This window comes from Equus asinus, chromosome 15 (assembly GCF_041296235.1).
Source record: "Equus asinus isolate D_3611 breed Donkey chromosome 15, EquAss-T2T_v2, whole genome shotgun sequence".
Taxonomy (NCBI): Eukaryota; Metazoa; Chordata; class Mammalia; order Perissodactyla; family Equidae; genus Equus; species Equus asinus.
The window spans coordinates 20501839-20526661 of NC_091804.1; the positions used below are offsets into that span (position 1 = coordinate 20501839).

Consider the following 24823-nt stretch of genomic DNA (forward strand, 5'->3'; position numbering starts at 1 on the left):
TGAATGCAGGGAGGGCAATGGGGACTTCCCTGCAGAGCGGACACTGGGCTCGAGTCTTACAGGGTGTGTAGGAATTAGCCAAGTTGGCTAGCAGAAAGCAGAGATCTTCTAGGCAGAGGCACTGGCTGGAGTGGAGACCCAGAGGCTGGAGAGCCTTAGACTTGAGTGTGGCATGAGGCGCCTAGAGAGCGAAGAGGAAGGAGAGAGGTCTGGAGGGAGGAGACCACTGTTTTCCCGGGAGACCCGCCCCAGTGAGAGAGACATGAGTCTTTTCAGCTTCTCAGGCCTTAGCCACTTCCCACTCGTACCAAGACCAGGAGCTCTGCCCCTCAGGCTGGAGGGGATGTCAGACTTCTCCTCTGGGCAGCTGAACAGCAGCCAAGGATTTTGTGGTCCCTGAGACTTCCCGCCAGCTGGAGATCTCATTTCCACAAGCATCAACGTTGCTCTTTTTCCACCGTTAATAAAAGATGTGTTCAGGCGACACCTGAGTGAGGGTGAGGTTCTCTTAGAGTGACAGATGGAAGGAGGAAGAACCTGTCCCTGAGGGAGCAGAGAGAAGAGACTCAGAAAAAAGGAGCTTGGAAGGAAGATAGCCACTGCCTGAAGCTATATCTACCGCCTAGACTGTAGCCACCGCCACATGTGACGATTTAAATCTAAATAAATTAGAACGAAAAATTCAGTTTCTCAGTCACACCAACTACTTCTCAAGAACTCACTAGCTACGTATGCCCAGTGGCTATTGCATTAGATAGTGCAGATTTAGAACATTTCCATCATCCCAGAAAGTTGTTGGTCATCGTTGGCCTGGAGGGACCACAGGGAGGCATTTCTTCCTGCCCTGCATGGGAGACAATGTAATAATTTGCAGGGATGTGGAGTAAGCTCTATTATCAGAACCTCATCAAGGTCTGCACTGTGTTTGTGCAGCCAGCGTTCCCGCTATGCTTCTTGGGTGCAAACAGTGAGGCTGAACATGTATGTCATGGGCTGCCAAATTGTTCTACGTAATAAAGGGGGAGGCTTTGATTTGAGTAATGAGGAAACTCAGGTGTGAGAGGAGCCAGAGAAAATGACTTTATAGAGAGGGAAAGGGAACGGGAGTGACCCCCAGCCTTGTGGCAGAAAAACCCAGGAGGGGGCCGGCCTGTGGCCGAGTGGTTAAGTTCGTGCGTTCTGCTGCAGTGGCCCAGGGTTTTACCAGTTCGGATCCTGGGCGCGGACATGGCATCGCTCATCAGGCCATGCTGAGGTGGCATCCCACGTAGCAGAACCAGAGGGACCTACAACTAGAATATGCAATATGCAACTATGTATTGGGGGGCTTTAGGGAGAAGAAGAAGAAAAAGATTGGCATCAGTTGGTAGCTCCATTGCCAATCTTCAAGAAAAAAAGAGAAAAACCCAGGAGGACTTGGGGGAAAATGGTAAGGTTGGATGAGAATTTTTTCATAGAAAACCAGAAGTTAAGCAATGTGACTCCTGCCTTAATCTCAAAACTGCAGCAGAGACTTAAGAATCGTAAAATGCTTGTTGTGCCAGCCTTTCGTACGGAAACCAGAGAAGCAGCTGAGTGGAAAATAGGAGTGAAGGGCGTGGGTATGAAGCCAGAACAACACTCACAGAGCATCATTGCAAACTTGACACATGTTAGGCATTTGGGACAGGAGAGTAGCTGAGACAGACTGTGTCTTCCTGCTCTCCATGCTCCAAGTGGGAGAGACTCTGTTGCTCAAAGAACACAAGAGAGGTCTGCACCTGTTGCAAGGCATGTCTGTGTTGGGTTGTAAGGGAGGCACAGAAGCCACCAGATGAGATGGGGGCACGGGACAGAAGGGCCGTCAGGCAGTGGAAGGGTTGGGCGTAGGTGGCAGCGCCATGATCCTCCGTCTCTCCTGCTGGACCCTGCTGGGTGCTGGCCCACAGCAGCCCCCCAGGCACTGTGCTTTTGCTGGGGACAGAGGGGGACCAAAGCAGAGTGGGAGGGTGAATGTCTTGGGGCGGAGAGGAAGAAGGGACTCCCACGCCCATCAGAAGGAGCGGAGCCTTTTGGACGTCAAGAGGCCCTGACCGGCCACCACCTGCTCACCTGAGCTCGGTCAGCTTCTTTGCCATGGGCCAGGGCTTGTTCCTCATGGTGGCAATGAGCTTCTTCTTGTCTTCCACCTGCTCCAGGATCTGGGCCAGCTCCTCCTCAGACAAAGACTCCCCAACAGAGGTGCTGGAGGCCAAGGAGGACGATCTGGAGGCAGGGCCAGAGTGGAGTAGAGGAGAGTGAAAGGGAAGCGACTGTCCTCAGGTACTCTGTGGAATGCAGAAGAGCCCATGGGCAAGACAGGTGGGCTGTGCTCCCCGACGCCCACAGCTCCAACTACTCCTCACAGGCCTGCCCTTGCTCATTAGCCCTCAGCGACTCCCACCACCTGTCAGAAAAGGCCACAACTCTGTCCTGTGGCCTAAGGCACCGGGAGGACTGCCTCCCCAAATTTAATTTCCCTGAGTCCTCCCCATACACCACACTCTAGTGCATTGCTGCCCAACAGAAATATAATGCAAGCCGCTTATTGTAACTTTAAATTTTCTACAAGCCACGTTAAAATGGTAAAAGCAAATGAGCAGAATTAATTTTAATAATGCATTTCATTTAATCCAATATTAAAAAAATTATAATTTCAACATGTAATCAACATAAAAATTATTGATGAGACATTTTACATTCTTTTTGTACTGTCTTCAAAATTCAGTGTTCGTCCTACACTCATTGTGCATGTCAATTCAGACACTAAATTTTCCTAACACATTTGATCTGTATTTGGATTTCAAACAATTTATAGTTGAAAAAGTAGATTTACATACCCAAATTGTTATAGATATACTTAAAAGTTTCCCAATAAAAGAATCAAGTAGCAGAATATCATTTTCCTTTGACATTCGCATCTGCACTGATAAAATTAGTCTTTTTTTTTTTTTAGAAGAAATGCTTTGGCTTCAAAGTTAAGTCAATTTCAAAACTACATCTATCTGTGCAAGTTAAGTAAATTCACTAACTCTTGTGTCAACTCAGTAGTATTCACATTGAATTGAAATTAAATTGAATCAGAAATTCAGTTCCTCAGTCACACCAGCCACGTTTCAAGTGCCCAACATTTGGCTAGCGGCTATGGTACTGGACAGTGCAGCTCTAGAGAACTTCCGGCTGGAAACCCTGCCGTGTGATGACCCTCATCACCTCACAGACAAAACTTTGTGCTCAGTGGCCACAAAATTCAAGTTCTTGTGTGCACTTCTCACAGCCTCCTTCATTCATCAAAATAGTGACTCTCAGCTGAGCAAGACAGCAGCTGACAGGGGAGTGGGGATGGGGGGTGGGAGGTGAGGGAGGGGCTGGAGAAGGGTTCTTCCTGGGCTGCCTTCTTAGCCAGCTTCATAAATGGAAACAACAGGATGTGGGCTTGGGTTACTGCAGATTTTAGAGAGCAGTTTGCAGCAGCCTCCGTGAGTTTTAGCTTTGGTGAACTCCTGAAGAGCAAGGAGATTCATAGGAGAATGGAGTGGAGAGGAGGGGCCCAAGCCCTTGAACGCTGGCAAGCCTGGAGCAGGGAGATTTTTCGCCACATCTCATGTGCACCCCATGACATCTGCCTTTGGGTCTCTGCCTAGGCTGTTCCCTCAGTCTGGGGGTGCATTCAGTCATTGCTTGTTCAAATTCCACCTATGCTTCAAAGCCTTATTGACATGCTTCCCTTCTCCATGGAGGAACTCTGAGGCCCCAGTGCCCCACAATACGGTGCTTCATCAGATCCTTTTCACATACATTCTGCTTTCTGTCCTGTCTTATGATGACTGATCGCCATGCTTATTCCCCCGCTAGACTGTCAGCATCTGGGGGACAGGACTGAGTCTTTTCATCTCTCTACGTCCTGCCAAGGCATTCAGCTGAAAATGGCATGAATGAGTGCTTGTCTGTACTCCTCACTTTGCACCTTCCATCCAGACACCTGTGGTCCATTTAGGATGCTGCAGCCTCCCTCTAAAGTTCAGGACACTCCAGGGCCCATTAGCAATGCAGTCAAGTTCTCTTTAAGTTGTTAAAGGCACCGTGCATCTTTTACCCCTTTAGCTTACGTCCAGGGACAACCAGACAGTGGACAAGAGACCTAATCACGCCAGAGATGGCTGGCACAGGTGACAGAAGAAATCAGTGGCCCCTTTTGAGGGCCTCAGTTCCCTCTCTGTAAAGGTGGAGAAGTAAAATTGTGGGCAAAGAAGGTTTGTTAGAACCCGGTGGGAGGTAGCAGCAGCTTTTCGCCATCATCCCAATACCTCCAACTGTTTCAAAAGCCTCCCCAGCCTTTATCAACTGGGATTCTTAAACGTTCCGGGAAGAGAGTGAAGCAAAAAAGGGAGGCAAAGAGAGGGAGATATCCCATCAAAATTGGTAGCAAAACATGGAACTAAAATCCTGACTTGCTGATTTCATAAGCCAGCTCTGTCCACTGCCCCACGCGTGATAGTGCTAACGGAACAAAGGAAATAAGACAAAGAAATCAAAGCCCCAGATTCTAGAATTTCAGAGCTGGCGGCACCCTGGAAGGCCTTCTAGATCAATGCCCCATTTCACAGATGACGACCCAGGTCCAGATTGGAAAAATGGTGTGCCTGAGCCCTACAGTGATTCCTGCGTCCAATTTTGCTCATTTCTCTCAGCTCCTCTTCAAGAGCTGTGGTGAATCACCAGCTGAAATTCAGGAGACTTGGGATCTTGTCTCGCCTGTTGCGATGTCACCTCCCCACTCAGAGCTTCCACTTGCACCATCTGACACGAGGTGCTGAGCCGAGCATGCCTAGCGGCCACTCCACCCATGATGGACTTGATCCTCCTCCCAGTTTGGCCCCCAACTCCCCCGCAGAGAGCCAGGCAGTGGCAAAGGCAGGGGCAAAGGGAAGAGGAGGAGAGAGCAGGGCAGCCTATTCGCATGGGAGGGGACATCTGCCCCTCATCAGGGGAGGGAGAAGGGCCAGCAGGAGAGGGAAAGCAAGGATTGAAAACGCGCCTGAGTCAGAGTCACAGCACACCTGTGTTTCTTCAGCGGCTTCCACATCTCCTCCTTCCTCGGCATCTCCTTTTCCTTCTTTGGGGGTGCCCTCTGCTCCTTGAAGGAAGCCCTCCCATCCCTCTTCCTCCTCCCCTCGGAGGTCCTCTCTGCCGTGCTTCGCTCAGGTTTCCTCAGCTCCTCTCGGGGTCTCCTGCGCTCGGCCTGCTTACTCCGTGGGGACCCCGGCCTTGGGCTTCCACCAGCCCGCTCCTTCCTGCCAGGAGGTGCTCCACGCTTGCCTGGCGCACCCTGGGCTTTGGGAGCCTGCTTCCTCGAGGGTCTCCTCCCAGACCTGTCACCTGCAGGAGAAAGAAATGGACAGTTCTGGCCTCACTGCCTGGACCCCAGGAAAGTGCCCCCAGCTGTGAGAAATCCGATGCCCAAGATGCCTCCTGGAGCTTCTTGGTTCCAAAGGCCACCTCTTTTGGAGCCTCTGGTCTGGGATGAGAATTAATGTCTCCCTCCTCTGATGGGCTGGCACTCCCACACTCTGCGGAGTAGAGATCTAGGCACGTGCCTTTCCTCCTTTCACATGTTCAGTTTCTTGGGGTCAGAACTGAGTCATCTCCTGATCCCCAGGGCCAAGGCCAAGCATGGGCCTCTTTTTGGTAAGGCTGGACCACTGAGACAGGAAGGGCCCGGCTGGCTCCACTCTCCAGGGGCTGCCCCTCATGTGCCCCTGCCTGGCATGAGGGAAGACATGGAGGGTGAGAGCAGCTGAACCAGTGCAGGTTGTGTTTCTCAACACTGCCTGAATGTTTTTTTTAAACCATGACTTTATAGCGTTGGCAAGTGGCCTGGTTGAGAAGAATCTACTCTACAGTATGAACTTTCCAAACAGTTTGCCCAACAGCTGGTTTAAGCACAACTATCCATATAGGCATTTACAAATTAAATTCAGGAAAAATTATAATGAGATTCTGGTGTTAATAACCAACCTCTCCACCACTCACTAGCTGGGTATCTTTGAGAAAGTCGTTTAATCACTTTGAGTCTCAGCTCATCTCTAACATTTACCTCTTTGACCACAGATAAACTACTTAACTTTTCTGCAGCTCAGTTTCCTCATCTATAAAATGGCTCTAGTAGCCCCTACTCCCTATATGGCTACATGGTTGGGAGGGTTAATTAAAAAGAGTACAGGATCTGGCCCATGGGAGGTACCCAACAAAGGCCTTTTCCCCTCCCGTCTCCAGCCTGCCTTGCCACTTTTGCGCTCTGAGGCCCTGTGTCTGAGTGGGCATTGCCTGGAACCTGATCTGGCTCTAGAACACTTGTTCTCACCGTCGCAAGTCCATATCCTCGCTCCCCCGCCCTGCGGCGGCCAGGCTTTTTTGCCATGACCAGGCAGAGCTCCCCAAGAGCATTGTGAGAACCCAAACTCTGGGCAGAGCAGGGTGGAGTTGGGCTCCCACCATTCCCAGCAGCATTCCAGTCAGTGACGACGTCTAGGCCACAGAGTCCCAGGTTCTCACATTTTCGCCTCTATCCTATTCCTTATCCGGCCTCCTCCCAAGGTTGTGCATATGATGTAGCGGCCACAGGGAGCTTTCCTCTCTGCTTCCCTGATCCTTGAGCTTCAATTCTGAGGAGCAAGCTGCCCTGTGAAACAGTAACCAAAACCGGTTGATGGCTGGTGTGGAGGAATTTGGGCAGACCGAGCAGGGGATTCAGAGTCTGGATGTCTGGGCCTGAAGCCTCGTTCTGCTGGTTATTACCTGGGTAACTCTGGGCAGGTTGCTTGTTCTCTCTGAGTCAGCTTCCTCTTGGGTACTCAGTATGTGCTGTTGGCGGTCCCAGATCCCCATTACCTGGCCACTGCATCATCCCATAGCTGCTGTGCATGCTGGCTCTAACAGCTCACAGCTTCTCCCTTCTCTAGGGAGCCCTTGGTTGATGGGAACCATCTTCTTGGGAACTTCCTAGTTTACATCCCTCTCCTCTCCTTGAATCAACCCACAGCCAATTACCAACTGGTACAAAAGTCCACTCCTCCTGACTCAAGGCAGAGCAAGTGTATGGTTCATTCACGCTCCAGAGCTCCCTGTGGGATCAGGCCGTGGCTAGACTCCTGCTGAATACACACGCTTGCTCAGCCCCTTCCCTTTCCCTGTCCTGTTTTCCTCCTTCCTTGTCTCCTAGAACCACCCTTGATAAGTCACATGCACAGAATCCCCATCTCAGGCTCTGCTTCCAGGGAACCCAATCTATCTATAGGCACCTTTCTCAAAGCGTTGGTAGGGAATCCAACTGAGATAAGATCTGTGCAAGTCTGATGTAAGCTGGAGCATGTCGGATTTAGTGAGTGGAATTTGCTTTGAGGTTCAGAGAGAAACTACCCAAAGTTCTCTTCTTGTATCTCAAACTAGGATATTGGTAGCATATTCAAATGGACAAGGTGCTTACCTGCTTGGCTAACTGAGTTGGCCCAAAACTCAAAGGATATACACATGTCTGTTTATTCAGTAACTCATTCACCCGTACAAAAACATTTATTGATCATCTGCTAGACATTGTTCAGGTACAGGACTACAGCAATAAATGAGACTGATGAGATTCTTTCCCTCATCAAATTTGGAGTTAGTGGAAGAGAGAGAGTGTGATTAGTTTATGGTCCAAGAAGCATGGGGTGGACTTTACCCAGACTTGAGGAAGGCATTCTAAAGGAAGAAACTTCCAAGCTGAGACCTGAAAATGGAGTGTGGGGATGTGCAGTGAGTGGGTATCAGGCAGGGTGAGGTAGCAAGTGGATGTGGGGTGGAGGTTAGGCAATTAGCGGGTAGGTAATGAGTGGGTGTGGAGCAGGGGTAGATACCAAGTGGGTGTGGGGAAGGGGGCTTTTAGGACACGGGACTTACCATTTTAAAACTAGGACTGTCCCAGGCTAGCACAGAGCCTGGAAGTCATCACCCTCATCCTGACAACAAGGAAGGAGCTGAAAAAAAACCCAAAAACCCACTCATCTTAGATCCATTAGAGAACTGAGTTCATAGGGCAAGCTACTGTCCCAAAAAATGGAGGGCAAGGCAGAGAATCATAGCTTACCTGGAGCAGAAGCCCTTCCTGGGAGCCAGGACTGGTAGTGTTTTAAGGGATACTCAGGACTTATTTTAACCAGGTAGGTAAGACACTCAGACATGGAAATGACTGCCATGAAGGAAGAGGTTTATTGTACTCACAGATCCCTAGAAACTGGAGGCATATCACATCACGCCATGTAGAGACACATGGGGAAGCACTAGGTTCCGTCAGGAGGCAGAAGGAGAGAGGGAAAATGTGGGAAAGAGCCTTTATTGTGGTTTCTGAGGGAAGGAACAGGTGAAGCAGGTTAAGGAGGGTTAGGGTTGACTAGTATGAATAATTTCAGTGGCTCTGGGGCATGCGGGCTGTCCTTAGCTGTCTGGGACCTGGCCTTGGGGTGATCAGGGCTGGTGGGATAGAAGCCCAGAGTGTGAGACCCTGATAAAGGAGGTGGTTGGGGTATGAGCTCTGGGTTGGTTGGTTTGCATCTGAAAGGCACACTTGCAGGTGAGTTGTTTGCTACCTCTAGGAGTCAGCTAAAGCTAGGAGGGGTAGTCCCTTTAAGGCCAGCAGAGCCCCAAGATGCCAAAGCATCAGAATATAGAAAATAAAAGGCATGGTTAATACAGGTAGGAACACAAACTGTAACCAAGCAATTGCTGGAGGCTCAGTGTGGACTAGCATAAGAGTTAAAACCTACGGAGGCCCAGTTTAGGGGGACCCTACACTTTCATGAGTTTTACCTTCAGGAGCCCTTCCAGGTTCTGACTGTGAAGATTAGAGGAAAATCCCCGGTGCTTCCAGCAGGAGCAGATGACAGTAACCATTCTGAGATATGGAAAGTAACCCAGAGCGTCCTGTTCTCCTTAACAAAGGCCTGTCCTCAGGGAAACTATTTTACCAAACTGAGCCTAACTGACTGGAGTTCACCAGCCTAACCAACCTGGAGGAAGGGGAACACCCGACTCCAGCCACCGCTAGCCTTCCTATCTCTCCTAAGGGGGGAAAAACACTAAAAAGCACTTGTAAATGTCATAGTCTAGAGGCACAGGATCACTGAAAGACTGAAACTTAATCACAGGATTATAGAACACTTCCTCTGCCCCCATATTTAACCACCACATCAATAGGGCTGCTGTGTAGTAAAAGGAGATGACAACTAAAAGAACTGCAAGGCTCAGGCTCTAAAAAAAAGAGTTTCTAAGAAAACTGAAAAACAGCAGCGGACACAAGAACAAGGACACTAAAGAAAATTGAATCCTCTGACACCTATAGCTCTAGCAAATAGTAAACAGAGCCTAACTTCTAGCCAGATAAACAAAACCTCACACTAAAGGCCATTTTACCCCAGTTCCTTTTATCCAGCACATCATGTTGGGTTTCAACAAAAAATTACAAGGCATACTAAAAGGCGAAAACCACAGTTTGAAGAACAAGTATCAGAACCAGACTCTGATACAGCAGAGTCATATGGAATTACCATATCAAAAATTTAAAGCAACAGGGGCTGACCCTGTGGCCAAGTGGTTAAGTTTGTGCGCTCCGCTGCAGGTGGCCCAGTGTTTTGTTGGTTCGAATCCTGGGCGCGGACATGACACTGCTCATCAAACCATGCTGAGGCAGCGTCCCACATGCCACAACTAGAAGGACCCACAACGAAGAATATACAACTATGTACTGGGGAGCTTTTGGGAGAAAAAGGAAAAAAAATAAAATCTTAAAAAAAAATTTTAAAGCAACAATGAATAATATGCTAACAGGTGTAACAGAAAAAGTGGACAACATGCAAGAACAAGTGGGTAATGTAAGCAGGGAGATTGAAACTCCCAATTGAAAGAATCAAAAGGAAATCCTAGAAACTGAAAACATTGTAAAAAGAAATGAAGACTGTCTTTGATGGGCTCATTAATAGACTGATCATAGTCAAGGAAAGAGTCAGGAGAGCAGAAGATATGTCAGTGGAACTTCCCAAACTGAAAAGCAAAGAAAAAAAAAAGAATGGAAAAGCTAGAGCAGAATATTCAAGAATTGTGGGACAATTAGAAAATGTGTAACATATATGTAATGGGAATACCAGGGGGAAAGGAATAGAAGAAATATTTGAAGTAATAATGGCTGAGAATTGTCTAAAATTAATGACAGACACCAAACCACAGAGTCAAGAAGCTCAGAGAACACCAAGAGGGATAAATGCCAAAAATCTCCACCTAGACATATCATATTCAAACTGTAGAAAATCAAAGACAGAGAAAATCTTGAAAGAAGCCAGAGGAAAAAAACATTTTATCTATAGAAGAGCAAGGATAAGAATTATATTAGACTACCCTTCAGAAAACACACAAGCAAGGAGATAGTGGAGTGAAATATTTAAAGCGGTGAAAGGAAAAACCATAACCTAGAACTCTGTATCCAGCAAAATTATTCCTCAAACATGGAAGAGAAATAAAGACTTTCTCAGACAAACAAAAATTGAGTCAGCTTGTCTTGTAAGTAATGTGAAGTTCTTCAGAGAGAAGGAAAATGATGTAGGTCAAGAACATAGATCTGCATAAAGAAAGAAAGCATTCAAGAAGGAATAAATGAAGGAAATGTAAAATCTTTTAGTTTTCTTATTCTTAACTGATCTAACAGATAAGAGTTTGTTTAAAATAATAATAGCAACAATATATTGGATGATTATGGCTTGTGGATAAGTGAAATGAATGACAGCAATGTCAAAGGGACAGGAAGGAGGAATTGAGAATACTCTGTTATAAAGTACTTGCACTACCCATGAAGTGGAATAGTATAATTTGAAAGTGGACTTGGATTAGTTGTAAATAGATATTGCAAACTCCAGTGCAACCACTAAAAAAAAAAAAAGTTTAAAAAGAAGTATAATTGATATACTAAAAGAGGAGAGAAACTGGAATCATATAAAATGCTCAACCAAAACCACAAAGACAGGAGAAGAGTGGAAGACAAAAATAGAAACAAAGAACAAGGGCAATGAATAGAAAACAGCAATAAATGTGGTAAATATTAATCCAACTATATTGATAATCACTTTAAACATCAATGGTTTAAATACACCAATGAAAGAAGAGACTGTCAGAGTGGATTAAAAAAAGACCCAACTGAGCCAGCCCTGGTGGCCTAGTGGTTAAAGTTTGATGCTCTCACCACTTTGGTGGCCTGGGTTCACTTTCCAGGTGTGGAACCACACCACCCATCTGTCAGTTGCCATGCTGTGGTGGTGGCTCACATAGAAGAAGTAGAAAGACTTACAACTAAGATATACAACCATGTACTGAGGCTTTGGAGAGGGAAAAAAAAGAAGAGGATTGGCAACAGAGGTTAGCTCAGGTTGAGTCTTCCCTGCAAAAAAACCCCCCAAAACACCCAACTATGTTGTCTACAAAAAATCCATTTAAAATATAAAGACACACATAGATCAAAAGTAAAGAATTGAAAAAAAAATACGCCATGCTAACACTAACCAAAACGAAGCTAGAGTACCTGTACTAATTTCAGACAAAGCAGATTTCGCAGCAAGGAAAATTACCAGGGATAAAGCAGGGAATTACATAATGTTAAAGAGTTCAGTTCCCCAAGAAGACAAAACAATCCTTCGTGTGTATGCACCCAACAATAAAGCACCAAAATACGTGAGGCAAAAACTGATAGAACTGCAAGGAGAAACAGAAAAATCCATTATTACAGCTGGAGACTCCAACATCCCTCTATCAGTAACTGACAGATCCAGCAGGCAGAAAATAAAGAAGGACATAACTGAACTGAACAGCACCATCAATCAACTGGATCTAATTGACATTTATAGAACACTTCATCCAACAACAGCAGGATACACATTCTTCTTGAATTCATTTGGAACATTCACCAAGATAGACTACATTCTGGCCCATAAAACATATGTTAACAAATTTTAAAAAATAGAAATCATACAAATTAGGCTCTCAGATCACAATGCAATTAAACTAGAAGTTAAACCGAAAGACAGCTGGAAAACACCAAAATATTTGGAGATGAAACAACACACTTTTACATAACATATAGGGCAAAGAAGAAATTTCAAAAGAAACTAAAAAGTACTTTGAACTAAATTTAAATGAAAATAGAACTTATCAAAATTTGTGGGATGCAGCAAAAGTAGTGCTTAGAGATAAATTTATAGCATTGAATGCATCCGTTAGAAAAGAAGACAGACAAATTTAACAATCTAGGCACCCTAGGAAACTAGAAGAGAAGAACAAATTAAATCCAAAGTAAGCAGAAGAAAATAAAAATAAAAATTAGAGTAGAGATCAGTGAAACTGAAAACAGGAAAATAAAGGAAAAAATGTGAAACTAAAACCTAGTTCATTGAAAAGATTAATTATATTGATAAACCTCTAGCCAGGCTAACCAAGAAAAAAGCAAGAAGGCACAAATTACTAATATCAGAAAAGAAAGAGGGGTCATCACTATAGATCACATGGACATAAAAGGATAATAAGGAATATTATGAACAACTTGATGATTATAAATTTGATAGCTTGGATGAAACAAATTCTTATAAAGACACAATCTACCAAAACTCACACAAGGAGAAATAGTTAATCTGAATAGACCTACATCTATTTAAGATATTGGATCAACAATTAATAACATTCCAAAATAGACAGCACCAGTCCTGGATGGTTTCACCAGTGAATTATTTTTAATGAATCGTTTGTTTAAATGTTTAAAGAAGAAGTGACACAATTTCTCTACAATATGTTCCAGGATAGAAGCAGAAGGAATACTTTCTAATTCATTTTAGGAAGCTTGCATTCCCCCAATACCAAAACCAGACAAAAACATTTCATAAGAGGAGAATTACAGACCAATATCTCTCATGAACATACATGCAAAAATCCTCAATAAAATATAAGGAAATCGAATCCAAAAACATATAAAAAGAATTATACACCACAACCAAGTGGAATTTATTCCAGGTATGCAAGGCTCATTCAACATTAGAAAATCAATTAATATAATCTGTCATATTAACATGATAATGAAGAGAATCATGTGATCATATCACTAGCTGCAGAAAAAGCATTTGAAAAAATGGAACACCCGTTCATGATAAAAACTCCCAGCAGAGGGCTGGCCCCGTGGCTGAGTGGTTAAGTTTGTGTGCTCCGCTGCAGGCGGCCCAGTGTTTCACTGGTTCGAATCCTGGGCACAGACATGGCACTGCTCATCAAACCACGCTGAGGCGGCGTCCCACATGCCACAACTAGAAGGACCCACAACGAAGAATATACAACTATGTACCGGGGGGCTTTGGGGAGAAAAAGGAAAAAATAAAATCTTTAAAAACGAAAACAAAAACAGAAAAAAACTCTCAGCAAACTAGGAATACAGGGGAACTTCCTCAACCTGATTAAGAATTTCTACAAAAAACCCTACAGCTAACATCATACTTAATGTTGAGAAACTATTTTCTTTCCCGCTAAGAGTGGGAACAAGAAAAGGACGTCCCCTCTCACGTCCCCTCTTATCTGTTCAACATTGTACTAGAAGTCTGAGTTAATGCAATAAGACAAGACAAAAAGAGAAAAGGTATTCTGATTGGGAAGGAAGAAATAAAACTGTCTGTTCACAGACAATATCATTATCTATGTAGAAAATTCTCCAAGAATCAACAAAAATCCCCCTAGAACTAATAAGCAATTACAGGAATTGGAGAAAACGAGGTTAATGTGTAAAAGTCCTGTATACCAGCAATGAGCAATTAGAAATTGAAATTAAAAATAAAACATTTTCCTTGGTAACAAAACCCAAAATACTTAAGTATAAATTTAACAAAATATGTATGAGTGATCCGAGGGAAACTACAAAACTCTGATGAGAGAAATCAAAGATTTAAATAAATGGAGAGAGATTCCATGTCCATGGATAGGAAGATAATATTACTAAGATGTCAAATCTTCCCAACTTCATCTATAGATTTAATGCAGCCCCAATCACAATCCCAGTGAGTTATTTTGTGGATATTGTGTATGGGATGTGTGCGTTTGTATTGTGTTATGTGTATTCATAAATTCTGCTAGTCTAAAATGCTGATGTGTGACAGCTGAAATTGTCCATCCTCCCAGTTTATTCTGTGAAATAGAAGTTCCTTTGGTTAAAAGTTTTAATTAAATGAGACTCTACTGTGATCAATCTTGATAGACAGGTACAATTTTGAATGCAAAATAAAGAAATGTGTTTATGTTAAAGGAAAAGCTCTTTGTCCTAAAGTGAAATGACTGGTTTTTGCAGAGTAAGGAGAGGGGTGAAGGACCAAACCTGAATGGAAATAGAAAATAGCGGAAGGTTCATGGAAAGGGAATTTTATTGGCGAAGGATTATAGGTGTGCAAATAATGAGTCTGAAAAGCTATGAAATGTGTTAAAGTCCTAAAATCTGCTCAGTTTTGATGCTCTTGTTTCTGTTTATTTTTATTGTTTACTGTCGTTTTCACCTACAATATACAAGGTTTCCCCACCCTCCACCCATAATCTGCCTACATAGAAAAGATTTTGTGTCTTCCCACAATAATTTTCTGTGTTTTGTGTTGGCTTTATGGCCTTGATTATTTAAGAAAACAAAGCTTTCTCATTTATGAAAGAGCTAAGGTTCTTGGTAGGTAATCATAACACCTTCTATGCTTATTTTAAAATGTTTTGTTGTCACTTTCTTTTCTTTTTTTTTTTTTTAAGATTGGCACCTGGGCTAACAACTGTTGCCAATCTTCCTTTTTTTTTTTTTTTTAAGGATTGGCACCTGGGCTAACAACTGTTGCCAATCTTCTTTTTTTTTTTTCTGCTTTATCTCCCCAAACCCTTCCCTGTACACAGTTGTATATCTTAGTTGCAGGTCCTTCTAGTTGTGGGATGTGGGACGCCGCCTCAACATGGCCTGATGAGCGGTGCCATGTCTGTGCCCAGGATCTGAACCCTGGGCTGCCGCAGCGTAGTGTGTGAACTTAACCACTCGGCCACGGAGCCGGCCCCTTTCTTTTTTTTATAACTTTTATTTTATTTATTTATTTATTTTTTTGAGGAAGATTAGCCCTGAGCTAACATCTGTGCCCATCTTCCTCTACTTTATCTGGGATGCCTACCACAGCATGGCTTGACAAGTGGTGCCATGTCTGCACCTGGGATCTGAACCGGCGAACTCTAGGTCCCCAAAGTGGAACATGTGAACTTAACCGCCGTGCCACTGGGCCGGCCCTGTTGTCACTTTCAAATGAATAGCCAAATATTGTTTCTAAGGCACCCATGATCCTATCCTAAGTGTTCAAAGCTGACAACTTTTGAATTTTTTTGTTTCTAAGATTGACTCCTAAGCGTGAAACAAAGCATAGTAACTTTCAGAGTATCTTATGTATCTAAAACTATCTTTGAGATTTCCCAGAGGGCCCCTGGTAAATTCACAAAGCCTTGTTCTTCTACCTTATAAAAAAGACAGGTGCCAGAAACAATTAGGATTATCTGATATGTTACTGTTAAAGTTTCATGGGAAAAGTCATCAAATCAGAAGAGATTCCTTAGCGTTTTCCAAGTTAAACTTGTATAGGTCAAATATTACAACATTTCAGCAATTGTATGCCCTACGGGCAGTTCCTAGAGATTTGTCAATGCCCTTGCTGTCCGTCATCTATTTCTATTTTTCAGAGTCCTGATGGCGGTTTTCTTATGTTAGGTAACAGTATAATCAGTTACCATTTATAAAATGCTTATTTGGTGACAATCTTTTAAAATTTGAATCTTGCATCTTTTAGGGCCGTGCTTTTCATTTGGAGATGCACATCAGACTTACCTATGGAGTTTTATCAAAATACACACGCTTAGGACCAACTCCAGACTTACTAAATCTCTTTACTTGGTATTCTTGATATATTTTTCTTATATGCTTGGTATATTCTTGGTATGTTATGTATATGTCTTTATCTAATTGTATGTTATACCTCAAGGTATTTTCTCTGTAAAGATTATGTTTAACCATCTTTATGAATTGGATGTAAAACATGCTGAATCATTACAGACATTTTGTCCAAAGCTTTTAGATTACTTTTATCAAGTTTGTTTTGCATGCTACAGGAATGACCAAATTTCTTTGTCAGTTTCATTATTGCGACAAAATATTTCACTTTAAAAAATATTTTTTAATCATAGCTTATCTACTAAATTAGTCAGTTACATTAAACCTTTCATTTTTTTTTTTTTTTAAGATTTGCACCTGAGCTAACATCTGTTGCCAATCTGTTTTCTATCTCTTCTTCTTCTTCTCCCCAAAGGCCCCCAGGACATAGCTGCATACTCTAGCTGTGGGTCCTTCTGGCTCTGCCGTGTGGGACGCCACCTCAGCATGGCTTGATGAGCGGTGCTAGGTCTGCTCCTACGATCAAATTGGCGACACCCTGGGCCGCTGCAGTGTGCAAACTTAACCACTCGGCCATGGGGCTGGCCCCGAAATATTTCACGTTCGAAAGTTATCAGTAATAAGTTAACCAGAGTCATTTTAAGTCTCCGTCACCTACAGATACTTTTTTTTTCACTCCAAAGCTGTAGGCCAGTTTTTGTCTTCAACAAAGGACTGCCTCAGAACTCCAACTGGAAGGACTCTGTTGGGTACTGATAACAACTAGTACAGTAGTGAAACTCATAAGGGGTTGGTTCTTGGATTTATGTTCTTCAACTAAGGAGACAAACCATCCTCAAATTACTGAAAGATGGTCTCAACTGGTGACCTCAGGCGGAGGGTTCTTAGGAGCCCTCCTGAAGCAGACAACTTCTGGATGTAGACAGCTGTGCCCAAGATCCATGGAACAAGACCACAGACTGTCATCTTAAATCTTGTATTCTTCTGTTTTCTAGTCTTTTACCTTTCTTCTTTCCTCTCACTAACTTAAGGCTACTTTTAACTGTGTTACTTATAAGCCCCTATTTCTAATATTGCTATTTGCATCCTTAATCACTCTTTGGTATACTTCTAATAACCAGCTACAATTCACCCATGAACTGGCTAAAGTGCACATTCCCTTGGGAACCACCCAGTTTCCTTTGGTACTTGTAAGAAATCAGTTGGCTTCCTGGGTAACTGGACTCAACACTGGGTGACTTTTTAGATGGCAAACTCTACAGTAGGCTGGGTTGCCAGAGATCCAAAACCCCCATGGCATCCTAGAAGGGCATTGCCTCCCTGAAACAATACTTGGGGACCTTTTGTGACAGCTAGTCTTTGTAACTGACCTTTCACTTAAATAGAACTTGGAAGAGGATTAGTGGACAGGTGGTGTATGTTTGGAGACTGTCTCACTTTCACAAATCTTACAAGCAAGACACGTTACTTTTCTTTTGCTTCAGACCCACCTAATGATCTTGATACTACAAAATTCACTACCTGACACCAAATAATTCTTAATGAATGGTGCTAAAAGGTTACAGCATTATTTGATGGACCCGTAGGAGTATTTTGGCCAAAACCATATCACTGTTTGACCCCCAAAGACTGGTGCTGGATCTGGCACAGAAGACTATTAGCTACTACTCACAAATCAGACAGGAGCTTGTTACCTTGGTAAGCTAAGGCCTACTCTCAGGATTGTCTCTGACATCACCCAGGGTCCATTTTGGCCCATTGGTTTCTCCTCTAGGAAAAAGAGATCAGTAGATAATTCCACTGAAGAAGGATTAAAACTGGGCCCTGATTCAGAAACCGAAACCCTAACTACTCTAGGGGAATTCTGAATTTCTTCTCTCCTCAGGACTCTTCATGTTTTACAAGAGGCCTGGATAGTAGAGTGACTCTTACATGCTATGACTGAGAGAATAGTCGCTGATTTAGGCAATGCCACTAAGGCCATAAGAACCTTATCTCCCGAGAGGTTTATGAAATCAGACAGGTGATGGCTCAGAACAGAGCTGCTTCAGCTGTAAAACTGACCTCTTGAGGGCCAAGGTGATGTGAGTTGTTTTAGGGGAAGGATGTTGCACTTACATTCCTGCAGATCTCTCAGAGACCTTTACCATTGTTAAAGGATTCCAGAAGTAAATAAAGACATCAGAAAACTGGGCAATTTGACTAATGACCCCATATTTGGTTCTGTGCACTCTTCAGATTGGGCATGAGATCTGTTCTATTGTTTAGCGTGGGCACTCCTGGCTCATGGATGAAAAGTGGACTCTATAAACTCTGGTCATAATCTCTTAGTATTTACCTGTGCACCAGTGTTCAGGTGTGTGACCTCCAGATACATCTGCTGTGCATCAAATAGTCCAGCAAAGGGTCATCCAGAAGAAAGAACTGGGCAATCTGACTCACAGGTTGAAACAATTACCATCAGAAACTTGGAGGCTGAAATAATTATCAAGGGACAATTGACATGCAAGTATGAGACCTCAAACAGTGGTGACGATCTGCACTGACACTCGCAGATACTGATGGTCTGTCCTTCGGCTCGGGCTGAAGAATGACCACAAGGACAGACTGAGAACCAAAACCATCTAGCCCACACTCAGCCTGGACACGGAGAACCCAGGCTACACCTTTGTCTCTATATTAAGATGACTTTGTGCTATGCCTCTGTCTTTATTAGCATCACTTTATTTTTCTGGGGGTCTCTTGCCCAGGCAAATGGCTTGACTGTTCATCATAGGATTTTCCCAAAGACCCATCAACTCTTCAATGGAAAGCATCACAGAAAATTTGCACTCTAAGATTCTCTGAATGCCTTGCCTCAAAATCCTGGCCTTGCTGTTGTATTGTGATTTTTATCCAATCCTAATCAAACTTTCACTTTGAAAGAATTGCCTTAAATCAAACTTTCAATTTTCAATAAATTCTGACCTTACCTTCCCCCCTGTGAGACACTGCCAAAGCTTTGCCTGCTCTAAGTAATAAATCAGTTTTGTCTCATCAACATCTTATGTTGGTGATATTTAGGGAGCCGGCTTTTGACGATAACTTAGATAAACGTATTTTGTTTTTAAAAAGAAGGAATAAATGGTGGACTAAAGAAAAGAGGCCATGGAAATACAGAGTGGTGAATTATGATCGGGATGGTTGGAAATGCTTCACAAGGAACTGATGTTTACTTTGAATCTTGAAGGACGAACAGGAGTCTGCCAAGAGAAGAAAGGGGTGGAGATAGGAGAGGGTGGTGGTTGTTACAAAGTGGGGGGATTCTGGGCAGAGGAAACAGGGGCTCGAAGGGCCCCAGTGGAAATGCCAAGAAGTTTGGGGCATGGGTAACCAAGGCAGGGCCGAGCCTCAGGTATGGTCAGGGCAGGGTGTGTGGAGAGAGGAGGTTGCTCAGAGAGCGGTCCATGCCTATGGGGAGCTGGGTTGAAATATGGAGTGTGAGATTCTGGAGCATGTTTTGCAGGATGTGGTCTCGTCAAAGGATCATGCTAGCAGCACTGAAGAGGCTGTTGGGGAGTGGGTACACTGATCCCTAGTCACCGTAGGGCAGGCCCTGTGAGCATGTCTGCTGTGGCTCTTCACTTGCTGTGAAGGCAAGAAGAGGCATCAAGCATGCGTCTGACTCCACCATTAATAGTGTCCATGTCTTTTGGACTTGGTTTCCAATTGCTGCCATTACAGCAGGGACGGATGAGATAACTGAAAAGCACACTGAAAAGCACTGGGTGCTGTTTACAGATTCAAAAACAGATAATGGTCTGTGTGGCAGGACATGTTTTCTTCCTCCACCTTTGCCCTAACCTCTTTCTTCTCCTCATCCCCTGTAGGAAAAGGATTTTTGGTAAGACAATGTAAAGAAAGATTAAATGTAATAATAACTCATCCAAGTTAGGAAGCTGGCCAGTATTAGCAGTGAGAGATGGGTTTGTCCTGTAGATGCTCCTCCCCAGGGCTCTGGAAGACTTCAACCCTCTCCTGGAGGAGGGAGGGAGCCAGAAACAAATCCACTCCCTCCAAAGACATGGGAGTAAGAGTGAGAATATGTGAGTCACTGGAGCCAAGACTCCTAGGAAAGCTCTAGAACTGAGCTAGGCTCTCAGAGAGGGCAGAGGAGCAGAGAGAGTGGGCAAGGGATTAAGGAGAAGGGTCTCCTGGGCCCGCATCCAAGACTGGCTCCATATGCTCGAAAGGACTGGATAAGAAAGTCAGTATATGTTTGCATCCTCTTCTGAACTCCATGTGTCCTCAATCAGCTAATAAATGGTTTTCTTTTTCATAATGAGCTGTACCAAGCATTCTTCCAAGCAACGTAGCTATAACTTGGGGAGTTCATCCATTTTTTTTCCAAGCTGTGATTCCTATTGTAATCTAATTTCCCAACCGAGCAAACTTCATGTGGACTGTGGAAAGCAAGCCTGAGTTTGCCCTTCAGTCTTCCCCAAACCTCCACACAGGAAAGAAGCTGCTTTTTCAGTTTCTCTTCATAATCAGTTTTCAATGGACTCCACACGATGCATAATTTAGGAGCTAGAAAGGCAGCTGTCGCCTCAGGAAGACCTCCAAGCCCAGCATGCGCTCCCTCACACACGGCAGGCCTCCTCGAGTTTGTGCACCTCACTGAGTCAGACAATTCAGAGCGGAAGATGGGCTGAGGAGCAGCTGGAAGCCCACTGGGTCAGGCTCACCCTCCAACTTGGTGATCTGAACAGGTGAGTGCATTCGCCCGATGACACGGGAGGAGAGAGCCTTCTGACCCTCTTTCACTAATGGAATAATAACTCATTTTGAGAAGAGAACTCTGTGTTCTCAGACACTTTTTTTCCTCCTTGTAGAACATAAGCTGAAGGAATAGGATATCAGGTCCCCTAGAGGTGACTCCAGAGGAGATTTAAAATGGAAATCTTCGTGTAATTGGTTTTCACTTAATTTAACAGATTCCCGACATTTAACTTCACGGCACCCCTGGACCATTTGGAGCCCTGAGGTGAAAATTCCGACCCATTTCCTCTTTTCTATGGGGAGGGGAGAGTGGCAAAGAGAAGGGGGTGTGTGTGGAATATTTCGGTAGGAAAAGGTTTTCGTTTTAGGCAAAACAACTTTCCATTTCAGTCCTGCCCAAGGACCATTTGCCCACAGGGAGCCCCGACAAGGTCAGCCCCTTCAGCTGGGGCAGAGGGTGACCCAGGCTGGGTGCGGAAGGGACAGCAACTGGAGGACAACATGGGAATGGAACGTGAAGGACCAGACTCAGACACCCAGCAGACAACTGTCACCAAGGAAGCTGACCCTGTGTGGAAGGGGTTTCTCATCCCGCCACACTGGGGCACGGTGCCCTTTCTCATGCCCACTCACATGTCCCTGGAGGGAGGTAAGGACTGGTGGGGTTGGGAGGAGGGACAGTGGCCACGGGGCAGCTGCGGGGGCAGGAAGCAGTGCTGAGACTCCAGTGGTGCCTCCACGGCCCCTCCCTCCTGCCCGGAGCCCCGGCTGTTCTGTATGTCTTCCTCTTGGGTCTCCCTCCTTGTCATGGAGCTGCCTCATCAGGGACTCAGGCCCCCAGCAGTAGAAGCGCAGTAGGCGACAAGAGGGAAGGGCTTGGCAAAGGAGGCAGATGAGGTGGATCCTGGGGCCAATGCCTCCATGTACTGTGTGCCAGGGTGGGGGCCAGGACAAGTCCCTTTGCCCACAATGGGGCAGGGGCATCTCTTCCAACCCCCCAGAAGTCCACTGCTCCCCAAGATTCTGCTTCCTCACCTACACTTGGGGCCCTGCCTGGGATGCAAAGAGGAGAAACAACATCATATCCACACACATCTGTGACCTGAAGTGTAGGATGCCCAACCGCGTGTGGCTTCTGGCCTCCTAATGGCAGCGGATGGTCTTCTCTCTGGCCTACAACTTCCTCTGGCTTCTCCAGGAGCTGGTTGCCCGCTCTGGGTAAAGCCTCACTGGCTCACAGAAGACCTGTGGCCACATTCCTGATGGGAGGTGACCAAGCACCCACCTCTGCTGCATTTTGTGGAGGTTAAGAGAGGGCTGTCTGGAGTCAGGTGGCCTGGGTGTGAGTCCCGGCTCTACCTCCTCCCAGCCGCCAGGAACGCGCTTCCCTGCCCCCCAGGCTGGTGGATGTTCACTGCTTCCCAAGGCTCAACTCAGTGTCACTAGCTCTGGGCGTCACCCTGCCACCCAGGGCTGAGGGCAGGCCCTCTCTGCCCAGCACTCTGCTCCCTCCCCAATTAAACCACCTGCCTCGGAGGGCTCCTTGCATTGTGTTGAATAAGAGTGAGCAAGGGAGGGAGGAATGGAGGGAGAGCAGGAGGGAGAGAGAGGAGAGAGAAGAAAGAGGGTGAAAAAGAACACTGGATGGGGGCTGGATTGCCAGGCTGAGCTGGCACTGCAGGCTCCCCAGAATGCACGCCCCTCTCACCTGTGCCCGGAGAGCCGCTCCTCGCCCGCCCTCTCACTCCACCTCCTGCTGTAAGAGATGGACCCGGGATGAACAGCTGACCTCTGGAAAGTTCCCCTCTCTGCACTGCCCCATTTCACTGTGCGAACCCTCAGCTGGTTCGCGGCTCCGCAGACTGGAACCCGGCTGCGGTTATTTGACTAGCAAGCCCCAGAGTCTCCAGTCCTGACATTTATCTGACATCCTGGAATAGTCATGGAGTCAGGACATCCCCACAACCTCTTGCCCCAAACAGACAGACAGAGAAAACTGCTGAAGGGATTGCTAAGGAAAGGTGACTCTAACAAAGACAGCAGGAGGGTGAAAGACCCTGGCGGGCTCTGATGGCCTCTGCCACACGGTGTTGACACAGGCGCTGTGCAAGGTACTGTGCACATGTTGTTTTTAATCCCTCCAATAGCCCTGCAAGGAAGCGGTGGCTGCCTTCATCTCATGGATGAGGCGGGGAGTGGCTGGATAACCAGACTGAGGCCACTCAGCGAGCAAGTGCCAGGCCCTGGACTCAAACTCGGGTCCCTGTCCTGGCAAGACATCCTCTGCTTCCCCGTCTCCTGCAGCAGCCCAGGAACCCTGTGGGTGGACCCTGCGAGATGAGGGTGGACTCACCTTCCTCCCCCAGGCCCTGTAGCTGGCGGCTCATGGTCAGCAGGGCTTGCTCAGCCCCTGAGGGCTCATGCGGCTTGCTTGTCCATGCAGGCCTTCAGCCTCAGGTGCCTTCCTGCCCTCATGGTGCCTGGCCTCACTTCCTGGGCCCCTCCAGCAGCCAGGGCTCCTCGGCTTGTTTGAGATTCAGCGTGGCGGCGGGTGAAGCGTGGGAGGGAGGCGGCGAGGCCCTGAGTCCCCGGTCCTTCAATCCGGCTGCACACTCCTCCACTCGGGTTTCTCTGCTAGGAGGCGGCGTGGCCTCATGTTTCAGGCATCACTTACACGCGGAGGGGCCCTGGAGGGGCCAGGGGCTGCCGGCTCATCTCTGGCAACGACGCCACTTGCACTTGGGCCGGGGGAGGAAGTGAGAGCATCCCAGGGCTCTTTTCTGTCTGTCTTGTCCCTGGTTGGGATAGGGCACCAGAGAAGTTCTAGGATGTTTGTGAAAGCTGTGAAAGCTGTCACCGGAGCTCTGTTTAAAGTACAGATTCCCAGGCAAGGGAACTAGTTGGTCTGAGCAGGGCCCCAGGAATCTGCACTCTGAATCCCCATGCAGGAGGCCCAAGGTCTTTCTTTTCTTTTCTTTTTTGGAGGAAGATTAGCCTTGAACTAACATCTGCTGCTAATCCTCGTTTTGCTGAGGAAGACTGGCCCTGAGCTAACATCCATGTCCATCTTCCTCTACTTTATATGTGGGACACCTATCACAGCATGGCTTGAAGACAAGCGGTGCCATGTCTGCACCTGGGATCTGAATTGGCGATCCCCGGGCCGCCAAAGTGGAACGTGTACACTTAACTGCTGTGCCACCAGGCTGGCCCCCACCCCCAAAGCCCTTTCTGATGTACTGTCCCATCTCCCACTGCTAGAACCTCACTCGTGAGCTCTTCTCACTGCTGCCCAGCTTCAAAAAGGGCAGATTGTCTGCTTTGAACAGCAGGACCAGAGTTTCAGAGTTGACCCTCTGGAAGGCAGTCACAGGCCCTGGAGTGAGGGGTTCTTAACCTGGGGCTCCTGGAACATGAGAGTGATGGAGGGGATTTTGTGTCTGTAAACAGGGACGGGGAAAATATTACATCTTCATTTCTCCTAGCCTTTAACTGAAATTTAAGATTTCCCTAAAAGAAGCTGTGATTTTTATCCCCAATAGAAGTCACAGATATTTTCATAGCACATTAAACTGTTGGGGATATTTCAAAATATCATTTGTGCTTATCACTACTTTGAAATTACAATAGTTATAGTCCTACCACTAGATCTTGTTGTTTAATTATTAGGAAGCACATGTGTCATTATATGACAGATTTGGTTTTTTTTTACTGAGGAAGATTTGCCCTGAGCTAACATCTGTGCCAATCTTCCTCTATGTTGTATGTGGGTCGCCACCACAGCATGGCTGACAAGTGGTATAGGTCTGCGCCTGCGAACCAACCAAACCCGGCTGCCAAAGCAGAGCACATAGAACTTAACCACTAGGCCACTGGGGCTGGCCCCATGACAGGTTTTTAAAACTATTTTGATACCTACTTCAGGATCATTGATCTCCTTTGTATTTCCAGTATTTTATTTTATGGATTTAAAATCAACGTTCTGAGAAGGGATCTCTGGACCTCACTGAGATTCTGTGACACAGTAAGATTAAGAGCCTGCCC

General features: G+C 45.8%; 1 protein-coding gene across 1 annotated transcript in view; it reads right to left on the bottom strand.

Moving 5' to 3' along the window:
• Positions 1-23623, bottom strand: part of TMC2 (transmembrane channel like 2) — a 74809-nt gene extending 51186 nt beyond the window's left edge. The window contains exons 1-4 of the mRNA XM_070485667.1: positions 23133-23623; positions 22488-22535; positions 5079-5397; positions 2092-2244 (exon numbers count right to left, since the gene is read on the bottom strand). Of these exons, the coding sequence (XP_070341768.1) occupies positions 2092-2244; positions 5079-5397; positions 22488-22535; positions 23133-23166 (554 nt within the window). The 5' untranslated portion in view covers positions 23167-23623. The remainder of the gene's footprint in view (positions 1-2091; positions 2245-5078; positions 5398-22487; positions 22536-23132) is intronic.
• Positions 23624-24823: the final 1200 nt, after the last annotated feature.